Source organism: Siphateles boraxobius, unplaced genomic scaffold (genome assembly GCF_051911475.1).
Source record: "Siphateles boraxobius isolate OS27281-9 unplaced genomic scaffold, OSU_SipBor_1 1, whole genome shotgun sequence".
NCBI classification, from domain to species: Eukaryota; Metazoa; Chordata; class Actinopteri; order Cypriniformes; family Leuciscidae; genus Siphateles; species Siphateles boraxobius.
This window is the reverse complement of record NW_027508699.1, coordinates 32,637,387-32,652,696: the sequence shown is the minus strand read 5'-3', so window position 1 is coordinate 32,652,696 and position 15,310 is coordinate 32,637,387. Positions and strand designations below refer to the sequence as shown.

At 37.7% G+C, this 15,310-nt stretch overlaps 1 protein-coding gene across 2 annotated transcripts in view; it reads left to right on the top strand.

Moving 5' to 3' along the window:
• Positions 1–15,310, top strand: part of LOC143741038 (cadherin-10-like) — a 53,375-nt gene that overhangs the window by 16,835 nt on the left and 21,230 nt on the right. For both annotated transcript variants that reach the window (XM_077233291.1, XM_077233300.1), the window contains exons 3-4: positions 7,362–7,656; positions 13,638–13,757. In XM_077233291.1, the coding sequence (XP_077089406.1) occupies positions 7,362–7,656; positions 13,638–13,757 (415 nt within the window). The remainder of the gene's footprint in view (positions 1–7,361; positions 7,657–13,637; positions 13,758–15,310) is intronic.

The following is a 15,310-nucleotide window of genomic DNA, read 5'->3' as shown; positions in this document are numbered from 1 at the left end:
AAGCATGAAAACATATTTGATAACACCCGAAAAACAAAATCAAGATTTGTAAAAGGGGATAATAGAAACCCTTTAATCACCTGTTGATTAATAATAATAAAAAAGCATAATCGTCACTTTTATAACATTTCAAATCCATCAGTTCTCGCCATCTCCAAAAAGCCAAGCCAAGCCAATGTTGATTCTTGTTTTATTACAAGCTCTGTCGTGTTCTCCTTTTGCTAGCAGACTCCTCTGTTCAGCTTTCTTTTTTTTTAACGAATGATTTAGCTGCTCTGTGTCAACTTTTCTATCTCGTTGTGACAACTATCCTATGCCACTCCCACACCATCAAAGTAGCCAGAGCAACTTGTCTCTTTTTATGGATATGATGAGACACGCACGGGCGAGAGTGTATGCAATTTCCTATGAAAACCATCCCGTCAGGTCTAAATCATAAACATTTAAAACAGGCATACCATAGTGAATCAGGGTAAGACAAAAACACATTTTGGAAGAAGGATTGATGATGTATTGACTAATTATTACAATTTAGTTTACTTATTTTTTCAAAAACAATTGACATAGTGTACCTTTAAAAACAAACATTCTTCATATTTGACATTTCCACCGGAAAAAAAATCAATAAATGCATCTTGAGATGTCATATCTTCCCAAAAATTGGTTCAACCACCATTACACGTGGGTGTAGAGTCGCTGGCTGTAAATATGTTGAAAATAATTAGATCTTATCTCAAGTTATTTATATCTGCTTTGGCTTTCCTGCATGCTGTGTCCCTCACTCGCTCCGTCACTCAGGAGAATGTGGACCCATGAGATAGAGCGCACAAACATTTCATTAACCACATGCTAATGATCGCATGCTAATGTTTGCATAGATTACTGGCTTGGAGCTGAAAGCAGAGACATTCTCTCCCTTCGCTAACTGTGCCTGACAAATTCTGGATTTATTTATTTGGACTTTTCCGTAGTTCTTGTCGGTTACTGTAAACATTGAGGTTTGTCATTTTGTCGCAGAAGGTTGATTACAAAACTGGCTTCATGGAAATCAAGTACATGACACTTGTGAAAAGCATGCAAATGTTATATTCTTAAACATTTAAAATTGCATTGTGGTCTGTCTGTCTGTATTGATGGATTTCTTTTCTAGAGCTGGACTTACCAGCTCACTCAACCAAAGTGCACTACTATTTATATAAAAAAAGCCTTTTATTCCCTACACTGAGAAAGAAAAAAAATAAATACAGATGTATGATGTGTGCATATATCCACTGACCCACAAAACCCCTGGAGCGACAGAGTCTGCAGTGTCTGGTAGTCACAAATGAATGACAGCACACTGTGTTTACAAGATGGGGAAATTAGAAAGCATACGGTACTACATCTGCACTCATCTAACATACCAAGGCAGCATTTTATTTTAATTTCACTTTTAAAAATAAAGGTTCATCCATTAAAACTTCCCGCTGCACAAAAATGTTGTAGTGGAAAAAAGGTTATTCATACTACCTCCCCAAATAAACGATCTTGGGGGAACCACATATTGTTCTTTTAAAAATCATTTTTTGGTTCTTCTTGGCACCTTTATTTTTAAGAGTGCAGGCTAATGAATAAAAATCACAAATAAAAGTGTTTGTCAAATGTTCAATTGGGCTAATGATCTGATCTCATTGTTCGTTGTCTAAACGATTCTGAACATTGTATTTTCAATCATAATATAATGTTAAATTGTCAATATTACAGTTTTTGCATCATGTAGAAGATTAAATAGTCTGCTATAGTTGTGGTTTCCAAATCAATACACACAGTATTGTATTTGTAGATTGTGTAGTAGTATACACTGCTCTTGCATTAAAAAAGCAAACGTTTGGGGGTCAGTAATATTTGTTAATGTTTTTGAAAAAAAGAATCTTATTCTCTCCAAAACCTGTACAAAATACAGTAAAACAGTAACATTGTAAACTATATGTGTACAATTTAAAAGAGCTGTTAGGAATAAATGTATTGATTCAGCCTTCAGTGTCACATGATCCCTCAGAAATCACACTAAAATGCTGATTTGGTGCTCAAGAAAAATATATTTTTTCAGGAATATTTGATGAGGCACATCATTTATTTGAAGTAGACACCTTTTGTAACGATGTAAAAATACTCACTGGCTCTTTTGATCAATTGAATGCATCCTTGCTTGATCACATATGTTTTGATTCTGAACCTCAAAGGCCAGAACACACGCAATGGATATGAACTATGAGATGTACTATGGTGAAGGTTTGCCTCATGAATATCAATCGTTTGCATGACTGGGCAGTCTAGAAAGGTTACCTAACAACGTCAGCATGGTCAAATTAATATTCATGAGATTTGCCATCGCCATGTCATAACAACCACAGATTGGACTGCAAATGTAATGTCCATTGAAGCATTTCAGTAGATTATGTATTTTAAAAAGAGAATATTTCATATTTGGTCTTTTCTTGCAATTTTCAGGCGTACAAACCTGCATATTGTTGATCTTGTAAAATGGGAACGTGTCTTAAATTGTCCACATTATTTGACTATAATTTAACAATAAGCATTGACATTAGTTTCTCTGAACTTTCTAACGCTGGAGCCATGTCTTTTCTAGGGAGAAAACAATCCATACATAATCCATTGTGCATATGCTAATATAGTGCATTTGTCAGGTGTCAAGTACATGCTCTTTACAAGATTTATTGGATTTCAGCTGAATACCACTTTAAAAAAAAAAGTATTAAACAAGCTTTTAATAGCACTACAACAGTGTGTGAAAAATGTGTTGTATCTACCATCTGGGTCTACACATGTTGACGCTGTCACATGTTGCCAAAACTGTAGTTTTATACATATTTCTGATATTTGAAGTGTCAACAAATTATTGTAATTTAAACTGTGGTTATGCTGTAAAAATATGGATAACTGATACGCTCCATAATGCCTGACGTCAACCTATCAGATGACTTTAGTGAGGGAGCGGTGTATGTATCTCTTCTCTCACTGTGTCAGCAGTGACAGCATAATCCCAGGAGAATCCAAACGATCAATAGAGTGTGTGAGCCAACTCTGAGACTGGAGTTTACAAAAGTAATCAAACTTGTGTTATGTGTGTCACTTTTAGACAGCCAATTCTGACATACTGTAAGCAAAAATCTTTCTGTAAACAGTAGCCTACAGATACACTTGCATAAGGTGAATAGATGTTTGGAATTAAATCCATGGCCATTTCTTATCCAGAAATCAATATATCATCTTGTAGCAATTTTCAGGGAAGAAGGAGGCGGGAACCGGCGAACAATCAAATAAACTTTATTTAAAATAAAACAAACAAACCAAAATACCGCCAGCAGCCCCTCGCGGACGACTGCTGGCTAAAATAAAACACAAATTCAAAAACTAAAACACAAACCTGTTCCTCTCTCGATCATCAACGTCGTCCGTCGCTCCTCCTTTATGCTTCCGCTCCTCCGTGAGAGATGCGAGACCGGTGTGCTTCACAGGTGTTGCTCATTAGAAATCGCACCACCGGCCTCGCGCCGTTCTCTCACGTCCCTCGGCCGTCCTGTTCGCCACACATCTAAAATGACAGTTTTATAAATGAAGTGTAATGTGGACTATTATAGTTTTTTTTGTGTTTCTTGTTGTGTTAAACTATCTTCATTAAACAGCACAACCATTTTTGGTCCCAAATCAGCATATTAGAATGATTTCTGAAGGATCATGTGACACCGAAGACTGAGTTAATGACTGCTGAAAGTTAAATTTTTCCATCACATGAATAAATTCCATTTTTGATATATATATTAAAATCTAAAAAGTTATTTTAAATTGTAATAATATTTCACAATATTACTGTTTGTATTGATTTTTGATCAAATAAATGCAGCTTTGTGGAACATTAGACTCCTCTTTCAAAAGCATTAAAACAAAATCTCAATCTAAAGGATTCGTTTACCAGGTCGAAAATGGGGCTGAAAATATGACAACCAAAAATGATGAAATAAATGACCCTCTCTGTTTCGTGTCTGTGTTATAATGAAATAAAATTAAATAAAAAAAGAAAAGAAAAAAAAAAAACAGTAGGCATACTGATATAAATTTGTATAATTGACTCATCAGCATGCTGATGTGAATTGAAAAGAACCAATCAGAAAGCCACTGGGGAGGCAATACAACTCCAAATGCAACATTTTAATGAAAAACCTTTTAGTTGAAAAGAAGAGAAAAAAATGGTTCATATTCCACCCACAACCCATATATATTTTTTATATAAGGGAGTCAACCCCCAATAAAGTAAAAAAAAAAGTAAAAAAAAAAATTGGTACTCAAATGACTCATTTGTTAATTTTCCATACAAATAAAATAAATGGGAAACTCAGCCTTCTATCTTAAAAAGGGCACAATGACACAAGGACAATAAATTAGAAAAAAATACTTGGTAAATAGATAAGTACAATCATTTTGTTGATGGACATGCACTTGTTAATGCTGATGGTGAGGAATTACAGTTGCGACATCTCATAATCTACCTTAAACTGAGTAGGGTATCACTGAGAAACGTCCTGCTCGAGTCGTCCTTCCGATGTAGGTTCGGGTTGAATGAATGACTAGTTCTTCCAATGTTTCATCATCGGGACTCGCGCTCGGATTGATATGGTAAAATCAACGTCATCGTTTGTTACTGTGTTTAGATTTCGATTTTGATTTCGACACACATGTTGTACGCGGTAGACCAATCACAACAGACTGAACTGTCTGGCCAATCAGAGCAGAGTAGCCTGGGCAAAGGAGGGATTTAGAAAGATTGATCAATCTGACGAGTCGTTTGAGGATCATTAAAAATGTGTTGATGTGCAAATGTTTTTTTATGAGAAAATTAAACAGTTTTTTGACCTTTGATGCATGTAAAGCTGTTGTAGGAGACTCCAAAACAACAGGAAACTTTAAAATAGCATAATAGGGGCACTTTAACTCACTGAAAATCTTGACATCTTCAATTTGCAAATGAATTTTCCTATTGAGTCACATTTCCTCATTGAATCAGTCAGTCCACAAACATAAAAGTTCACCAGAAGAGAAAAATATCAGTGAAATTCAGCAAAATGCAGTTTGTTATCCACACAAAGCTATCATATGACTTCTGAAGTCTTGGAACATATAGTGCACAAATCAAATGGACCACGGTTATGGTGCTTTATTGATATTTATAGGTAAATAAATGAAAGAAGACCAACATGTTCCTTCTCTTGAGGTCCAAAAAAAAAAGAGCATAAGGGTTGGTACTGACATGAGGGTGAGTATCTTTGTAACGGCATTTGGTTCCATTTTACTTTGCAACTTCACCAGACTTAAAGCGGCACTATGCAGGATTTCTGTTTTTGTCAAACAGCGATCCCTAGAGTCGCTGTAGAGTACTTGTATTTAACGTTACTGTCGTAAATACAACTCATGCAGAGCGTATCTGCACTCACGGCCTCTGCACTTCATAATAATAGAGTAGCTTACCGCGTTAGGCTTACCTGAGCCTAAATGCCAGATGACACCAATAAAGTGTATCATGTACGTCGGATTATTTCGTAACAATGTCCGTTATGATGTTGTTAGACATGATTATTGCAATTTATCATAATAGTTTGCAAATTGCGCTCATTTACACTATTTACAATGTGTAGGCTTATTTATGTCCTGATAATTATGTGAAATATTGACAACTGTTCTCATGATAATCGCAGGAATCAACTTTAACAGTGAAAGCCTGACTGAGTGGGACTCTGGGCGAGACGACCACCATTCAAATCGAAAAGAGTTATATAACCATTCCAATAACTCCGAAGCTGTTCAGTTGAGCTAAAAAAAAAAACTGCATTGTGCTGTTTTAATGTAATGAACTGCTAAGGGAGGATTTAGCATGAAAAAATAAATAAATAAACGGTTACATTTTATTTTAAGGTGTCCTTGTTACAGTGTAATTATACAATACCAATTAACTACTTGAACGGGTTAGGACTAAGATTGCAGTTCAGTTTAGGGTTTTTGCAACTGGTTTTAGTAAAGTAAGTATATGTAACATGTGTAACAAGGACACTGTAAAATAAAGTGTTACTAGAATAACTAATGTATGCCTTATTGCAACTGCTGTTTGCAGTAAACATGAAGCAAAGTCACATTCACAAAGATTTTCCCCTTACAATTGCCTATGCCAGGACATAAAACTACTAAAGAAAAGATAGCCATTTCTCTGAGCAGCTTTCAAGTGTGCTGTTAATGCAATTGTGTGTGGAATGGATACCTAATTCAGTTTCAGGACGGAGAGGAACACTTGTTTCACAGTGAAGCAACCTCCAAATTGAGGTTTTAATTGTTGCGTGTCAAATTATCTACATCCTGATAACAGTGGTTAGAAAATACTCTAAAATCGTTTCCAATTATAGTGTACATTTAACTGTAAGTGGACATATTATGAAATTGTAGGGTGCAATGCTTAGAATGTCGCTCTTATAATGGAAGATGTTTTTTTCTTTATTTGCTGCTTCCAAAAACAAATGACTGTTTTTGCAGTCTCTTCCAGGTGTTGATTGATCATGTATTAAATATGAAACATTTTATGGCACCTATGCTGATTGGATATTTTGTCCAGGACTGTATGGCTGGCCTCTTCAGGTAAAATCCTAATCAGGAAAAAAGGGGAACTGCAATCAAATGGAGAGGGCTGCCAGGCTTCCTCTTGTTGCTAAGAGACAGGTGTAAAATGAAAGTTCTGCTCTGAAGGAGCGTTTTGTGTAATTGTGACTGTTCTGAACAAAAACAGGTCATATCTTTCCTCCACAGTGTGAAGGTACAGGAGTCTATTGACAGTTTTCTGAGATATGTGCCATATGCCGTCAAACGCAGAGCTTTCTATGCAGTAAGTTCTGCGCTCCTGCAGATAATGACTAGATCGCCATTCGCCGCTCTGTGTTAGCTATTGAAAAGGAAAAGAATTCTGAAACTATTACTGATACTGAAGTGAATTAAATAGTCCAAGTCAAAATTTTTGAGCTTTACCCACAAAGAAAATTAAACCGACCAGGGCCTTTGAGAAAATTCCCATTCACATATTCATGACTCATTTAAAAACATTGCTCAAGAAACACATTCTGACTTTGGCCAGAAACGGCTTTTAGAAAAAACGTTTAGAAAAACGTTTAATTTCTGTTTCCATTTGCACAAGGTTTATGGCCACCGCCTGAACATTTTGCCTTGACAGACTGATTATATTTGCAAACAATTTGCCAGTCGCACACTAAGAAAACAGTTAATTAGGGAACTGTTAATTCCAACAAAACTCTCTTTGCTCTTTTAAGCTTCACTCAGACATGGACACGGAAGATGGACATGTGAAGTATGTCCTAACCGGAGACGGGGCCGGAACTGTTTTCGAGATTGATGAGAACTCGGGTGATATCCATGCCACCAGGAGGCTTGACAGGGAAGAGAAAGCGTCGTACACCCTAAGCGCAAAAGCCGTCAACAAAACCTCTGGACAGGATCTGGAGAGGGCCTCGGAATTCATCATCAAAATCCATGACATCAATGACAACGAGCCAAAGTTTGCCAAGGACACCTACGTGGCCAGTGTATCTGAGATGTCGAATGTTGGTGAGTTGCTGGCTCAAGTTTTAAAGGGTTAGTTCACCCAAATATAAAAAATTATCCCATACATCAAAATTGTATAATTCATAATTTGGCTTCAGAAGGACTTTATTAACCCCATGGAGCCGTGTGAATTACTTTTATAAAGGATGGATGCGCTTTTTTGGACATCCAACAATCAGGTACTATTCACTCCCATTTTTAAAGCTTGAAGAGCCAGGATATTTTTATTTTACATAACTGATTGTGGTTGTTTAGCTGAGAGAAGACAGTCAGGCTTGAGGGTGAGTAAATTATGGGATAACTTTCATTTTTTGGGAGAACTAACCCTTTAACCCATAACATCTTGTAATGGGTTGTACACAATGCTCATATAGGGTTAATATTATTTTCGCATTTTTCTAAAGACATGTACAGCATTAACATAATAATAGCATCTACAATGTTTTTTTTTTTATTTATTTATTTATTTATTTTTTACTTTAGTAACATATTTACAGTCCCTCAGGTTGGGACTGGAATTGCAGTTATATACTTGGAATCCATTTATCAGTACATTGTGGAGATATGTTATTCAAAACTGTAACCAAATGGCAAATTTATTTATAAATGAAATCAGAAGCTGTCTATACAATGATGACGATACATGTCTAGACAAATGTAAATATAATCACACTTTAAATACAAAACTCACCAATACATCAAATGAGGACTATTATAAAAGCAGTGCTTTTATGCAGATTTTTACATCCAGGTGCAAGTGATTTTCTACATCATTAAAGGCAATCGTACACTTACTCGCACAAGAATCTTGTTTATGCCAAAGTGCTTCCACATAAATGTCCAATGCAAAAAATTATATGTGAACACTAAAAAAAACAACAACAAAAAAACAGGCTTTACAAAACGTTTCAGAATTCGAAATGATGATGTGTTGATGATTATCCAGACAAACTGGATATGTGCTTACAGAGCAGTCAAAACTGAATCCAAGTTTCTTTCAGCCACTTAATCAACGCTGATTTGAAACTATGACAAACATTCAACTTCACGTGATTTGAGGGGGGGGGGGGGGGGGGGGCTAAAGATCTTACAATATCCCGTCTGAATTCATTCAATTATCAGTGATTTTAAACTCATTAAGAGCAGCAGAGAGAATCAAAGTAAATGACTGGGATGCTGCAAGCTGAAATCAATTACTCTTCACGAAGCAACAAATTAACCCGCAGGTTTATCTTGAATGAATCAAAACTCATTTGCAGTTCCGACAAAAACAAGGCAGCCGTTTTTGATTAAAGATTTTGTGCTATGATAAGATAATCATTGTGGATCTTAATCATTGTGACCCGGCAAATAAATAAAATATTAATCACTAGGAAATGAGGAAATTAAGCTTGAAGTGGTCCTGGTACCTGTTTGTGTTTGTCAATTCATAAAACACTGTTTGAGAACGCTTGACACAATGTCTTTGTCAAAGGTTACCAGAGAGGTATTAAATCAATGTCTGTGTCAAAGGTTACCAAACAGGTATTAAATATTTTACATTTTAGACACATTAATAACATAATTAGAGGAGAGTGGGGTAAAGTGTGTCAGTGGGTGAGATGTATTGCCCTCTAGAGCACAATCTTCATCATGCCACCATCTATTTAGGGTGCTTTCACACTGACAGTTTAGTTCGAAATGGGTCACGGTTTGCATAAAACATTTGCAATGTGAAAGCTGTCATGCAGACCCGGGAGCGCATCGGGGTACTGAAGCCGAGACTTAGGGGGCTTTTACACTGGGCTCGTTTGCTGCGGTCCGAGCCCGGGCGCGATTGTTCCCAGCGCCCCCCGCAGTGTTGGTCTGGTTTCACACTCAACTTGATTCTATCGAACTCTGGTGCATTTGCGTGCATCTTACGTCATTGCAAACGTGCACGGCGCATGATAGAAAACACGACGTGGGTCAATATATTGTGTTTTTTTTATTGATTTGGTGCTATTATTCATAGCTGAGTAAACAACACAGGTTAACTATGTGTGTGTTTCACATAATCTGTCTTTCCGCTGCTTGCAAATGGACTCTTTTGAGGAGACAGTGGATTTCCATTAATTTGTTGCCCTGATTGCACGCACTATGCGCGAATACACTGCAGACTCACTCTTGCTTGTATCGAGGGTAAATCTTCATCCCTTACGTGTGTATTATTTAACTAAATACATCATAATCGGCTAAAACGCATGCGCAGGATACTTTACTTCCTGAACAAGTGCGCATCCGAGTCCGTGTTGTTTTCACATACACGTGAATCGCAGCACGGTTCGGGAGCAACCGAACTCAGACCACCTCCTCCAGGCAGTCTCGAGTTCGATACCCCAGTGCGCACCTGGGTCCCATGACAGCGTTCACATTAGCGATTTTTCATGCGAACCATGCCCCGTTCCGAACTAAACTGCCAGTGTGAAAGTCCCCTAAGGCTGTGTAACGAGTGTAACAGTTGGTCCAATGTGGCTACAATGTAATATCATACAAGTATAAATTCCTTTTTAATCGATTATTAAGTTAAAGCAGCATAAAGCCAGCTTCAGGCGATATATTGACCCGCGCCTATCACCCGTTTTCTATCATGCATGATTTCTATATTCTTTCGGCATGTTTGAGATGGCGTAAGATAGACGCAAATGCACCAGGGTTCGACTGAATCAGGTTGAATGTGAAACAAGACCAACGCTGCAGGGGGCATTTGGACTCGAACCATAGCAAACATGCCCATCTGAAAGCCCCCTTAGAAATGGTCCATCTTATAAAGATGCTTGTGATTGTGTCCTGTGGTTTCAATCAATCAATCAATCAATCAATCAATCGACCAATCAATCGACCAATCAATCCCCACGATTCAACCCCTTGACATGACATTATTTTCCCAACTTTCTTTGAGAGATCATCATTCTGTGGCTTTATGTTGTAGATACTTTCTAATAATTGCTAATGATATATGAGAAATAGCATACAATTCGGAATATTAGTTATCATATTATTTATTCACATTTTGTTATAGACAACTTAAGAAAAGGTGTCACAGCTTACCCCAGACTAGAAAATGAGCTTGATTTTGAATCACCTGAACATCACCTGAAACCAAAGTTTCAAGGTTTATGGTAGTTATGGTAGATGCCATAACTACACAATCTGGACAAAAAACAAACACAAAACAAACATCTTTCTGCAGTGACCATTCAGAAGTAGCCGTGTAGTCTGATGAAATTTTAATGAAAAAGTTAGCGAGCAACATACTGTCACAAATCACAAAAATGTCATTATATTATAGAAGATGCTTCACCAGTACCCAATATTTTTTGAAGCATGAAATTGACTAATATTTTTCCCTGTCTGCTGCCTTTTAAGTCACAGCTCAGGATAGTCACTAGTGAAGGGTTTGGGACTGTATTCATTCTTGAAGTGCCATCAGCCAATCAACACTATTGTCACATCCTTGTCATGACATTTTCAATGCAACATAAAATAAAATGTGTTATTAAAGTGTATAGGTATTCAACTTTCTGTTAAGTTCTGAATGTCTCATCGGAGAGTATCTTAATGCAGCCGTGTTTGTTAAAAGATGGATCCCTGAGGCGTGAAACATTACCAGTCATCCTTTCAGACAAATGCAAGACCCACTCCAGGGACTCTCAGTTGGATTCTTGCATTACAGTGCCTGATCTCCTTTATGTCTCTGCCGTCGAGAGTCTCAAAGCACCTGTGTTTTACTAGCTGAGAACATGCAATGTTGTTTTATTCAGATGCTTCAGAACATGATACATGTCAGATTTGCTGTCACTACTGATATTTATTTCCCTCACACATTTAAAACCACGTCACGTTACAGCAGTTAAACTGTGGGCAGAGTTATTTATTCAACACAAATCTGGTAACAACTGTCTTGTAAATGGACCACAGTCTTTTTCCCCCCAAGGCTTTTGCACTTGAAACCGAAGCTCAACCTTTCTTTTTTCCGCTTCTCTTTCCGGCAGCCCTTTCATTTCTTTATTTCTCCGTGGGGTTGAAAGTTACATCATCCCCGGCACTCCGTAACGCAAATAGGACACCGTGCTCGTTTGACACTTTGCTTGAGCTCTTCCTTTCTCCCGCCTGTGTACCAATTCACGAGCGTCTCTGCTTGCCAAACCATGAGGTCACGGTGGCACTCGCGTTTAAGCCGAACAAACCGCCCATGTGTTGCGAACGTGCCTGCCGTTAATCAGATCTGGCCATCCATGAAGTCTGAGACTCCGTTTCCCTCCGTGTTATCGGAATGGGATTGGAGGGCAACAGATGTTTCCGCATTCATTAGTATTCTCCGAGCCGTTCAGAGAGCGAATGGCACTCGGCAGAGGTCTTGTTGATGCCAGGGACGCCGCTGATCCATGGCAGAAACAACATGTGCATTCGGTTTACCTACAGAGGTGAGACTGAGAAGCCGGCAAGTCACCTCTAAAGTCTATTCAGAAGAAAGAACTGTAAGATGTCAGTAGTACACAAATGAGAAAGGCGAAACCTCATAGGAAACTACTCACAGGAAGCTGTGACTGTAATGGAAAGCGCGGCTGTTGGCCACTACGAATGAGGAGTGATTTTGCCCTTCATGTGGCAGGACAAAAGCTGTTGTCGCTAGGTATATATGAGTCCAGGCCAAAATCAGATTTTATTGTGGGTAATGGTGTACTAAACTCGTGAAAACATTACAAGACTTTCAGTAGCACAAAGGGCTCGGCAATATAACAACAAAAATATATTTTCGAGCCTTTTGATGATATTCAAAATAGTTTTTGAAGGTCTGCTTGTTCTGAAATGGCCAGAGAGTCAATGAATTTTGTTCCACTAAATGAATGCAAACATTTTCATGTATAAGTACCAATATAACATCACAGCAATATTTATCTGCATATGTTCTAATAAAGAAATAAAGAGGTAAAACAAACAGTGTTTAATATATATATATATATATATATATATATATATATATATATATATATATAAATGCACTAACACAATCATTTCCCATATTACATAAAATAGATAAAACTGCAATATTGATCCCCATAATATTATTAAAAAAAATAGTGTACATAATAAGAAAAGCAACTTTGAATTGATTCACAGAAATAAATCAAACTTACCAACACTAATGCCATTTTTTGTAACTGAAGTTTAAATCAGAGAAGCTACTCATACCTCTCTGTATAAATACTTTCATACTGGCGAAGAGTAAAATATTGCAAAATTACTTGTGATATATTGTGAATTGCCTACATAATCATTGTGAAAATGTATTTTACAGCCCTAATAGCACACTATAGCCAAATTTAAGCAGCCAAATGGGTTTGAAATGAGTTTTTTTCCCATTACTATACACCATGGCCATGGTCAAATTTTTGAAAAGCTTTTCATATCAGAGACTATTTTTTCCCCCTCCCACATCTGTCCAAAGCCATATCAAGCTGAAACGAACCCCCTAAAATCATGTTACTTATAGATTAATTGGTGTAATTATAATGTTTCTTTGAGCAGATTATTAGTCTGACGTTTGCCAGCAACATACAGCAGATTCCATCAGAGCGGAAAATGAATGGGATGACCCAGTGAGAGCGGGCGAAAGAAAAACTACAATTAAAGATATGTCCATCTCACCGTGCAGCTGGAGTAATTATGAGACTAGGATTTAGATAAGAAATACACTGAGATAAAGAAGATGAAAGAACGAGTGATCATGCAGTCGCCTTGATCATTGCCTGCGCTGGGAGGGTGTGGGTCTCTTAATATAGGATATTAGCGAGTTTTACAACTTGGAATTTGTCGTTCATGGTGCACCTTTAGGATGCACTGCTTTCATCATGGTTGAGGTTTTAATACTGGATGTGGGGATCATGTTTTACACTCATGTTAGGGCCTCTTTGGAGCTGAAATACCTCGCTCTATAATTCTCTTTTGCCCTCTCTCTCAAGGTGCATTTGTAATGAGAGTTACAGCCACGGATGCAGATGATGAAGCATATGGAAACAGTGCCAAGCTGGTTTACAGCATACTGCAGGGTCAGCCATATTTCTCAGTTGAACCTGAAACGGGTAAGTTGAGCATGAAATAACAAGCATCATTTTAAATAATTAAAAGATGGGGTACAATACTTATAAGGTGATACATATTTTCTTACATGTTGTCGGTGAATCGCATAAAGCATGTCAAGAAAATGCCCAGGCCATATTTCACCCTAAATCAGAATATTTCTACAACTGTCACGATTACCAGTGAGAGTGCCCATCATTACCACTAGAGGGCACTCCACCCCGAACTTGCCATTCCCTAATGAAACTACATTTCCCATAAATCTCTGCCTGGACTCATCATCCCTGATTGCATCCACCTTTGTCTCATTATCTTGTTTAGCTCACCCCATATAAGCCTGGTTTTCTCATTCATTACCTGCAAAGTCTTATTTAGTGTTACACTACAATTCCGAGCGGTCTCCCTGGTTTCTGGATTACTCGCCTGTTCCGTGGATTACTCTTTTGCCCGTGTTCCCTGTCTTGTTGTGCTTGTTATTGTTTGGACTGATTACCCGGTGTTTATGACCTTTGCCCATTTTCTACTACGATTGTGGATTACCCTTTCAAATAAACTGCATTTGGTTCCTCAACCTTCGTGTCTCAGAGCAGTTTGTGACAGAAAGGGTAATCCACAATCGTAGTCGAAAACAGGCAAAGGTCATAAACACCGGGTAATCAGTCCAAACAATTACAAGGCAGGGAACACAGGCAAAAGAGTAATCTACGGAACAGGCAAGAAATCCAAAAAACCAAGAGATTTGCAGTGTAACAGTGCTCAGAAGTGCAGTGTAACACTAAACAAGACTTCACAATTAATGAATGAGAAAACTAGGCGTATATGGGGTGAGCTAAACAAGATAATGAGATAAAGGTGGATGCAATCAGGGATGATGAGTCCAGGCAGAGAGTTATGTGAAATGTAGTTTCATTAGGGAATGACAATAGTTTGGGGTGGAGTGCCAAGATGGTAATGATGGGCACTCTCACTGGTAATTGTGACAACAACAAAGGAATTATATTTTGCATTAAGGCGAGACACGGCAGGCAAAAACCTCTTTTTTTTTACTGGTCAACTTTGAGATTTCGGGATGTTTGTCTTCAATAACATATCTTCTTTCAGACTTGTGGTGAAAAAAAGTCTGAAATACACATTTAGGTCTTTATTTTACTACACTTTGTCTGTTTGCGTCTGTAGATTTCTCATGAATTCATCAAAAGTTGGTGTTTTAAATCATCCCGCTGCTCCGCGATCGCGATCTGCACCCTCTCATCACACACACCATTAGACAGCTCTCCCTCTCCTATACAATGTTGACGGATCCAAATATGGTCATTTCCTTTTTTATCAGAAACCAATCGTGAAAGTAAAAGGGGGGATTTAACTCTAAATGCGCAATCTCATTGGCTGATGCTAAATCTGCCCGTTTTCTCAAAATGACTTTTCTCTCATACTCCAAGTCCGAAATCTCCACTTCAGTAGCACCTATATACACCAAACTTTCCAGCCTTGTACCTAGTTATATTATGAAGACATTTACAGATTTGTAAATATATTATTCCTAGCCTGATTTATA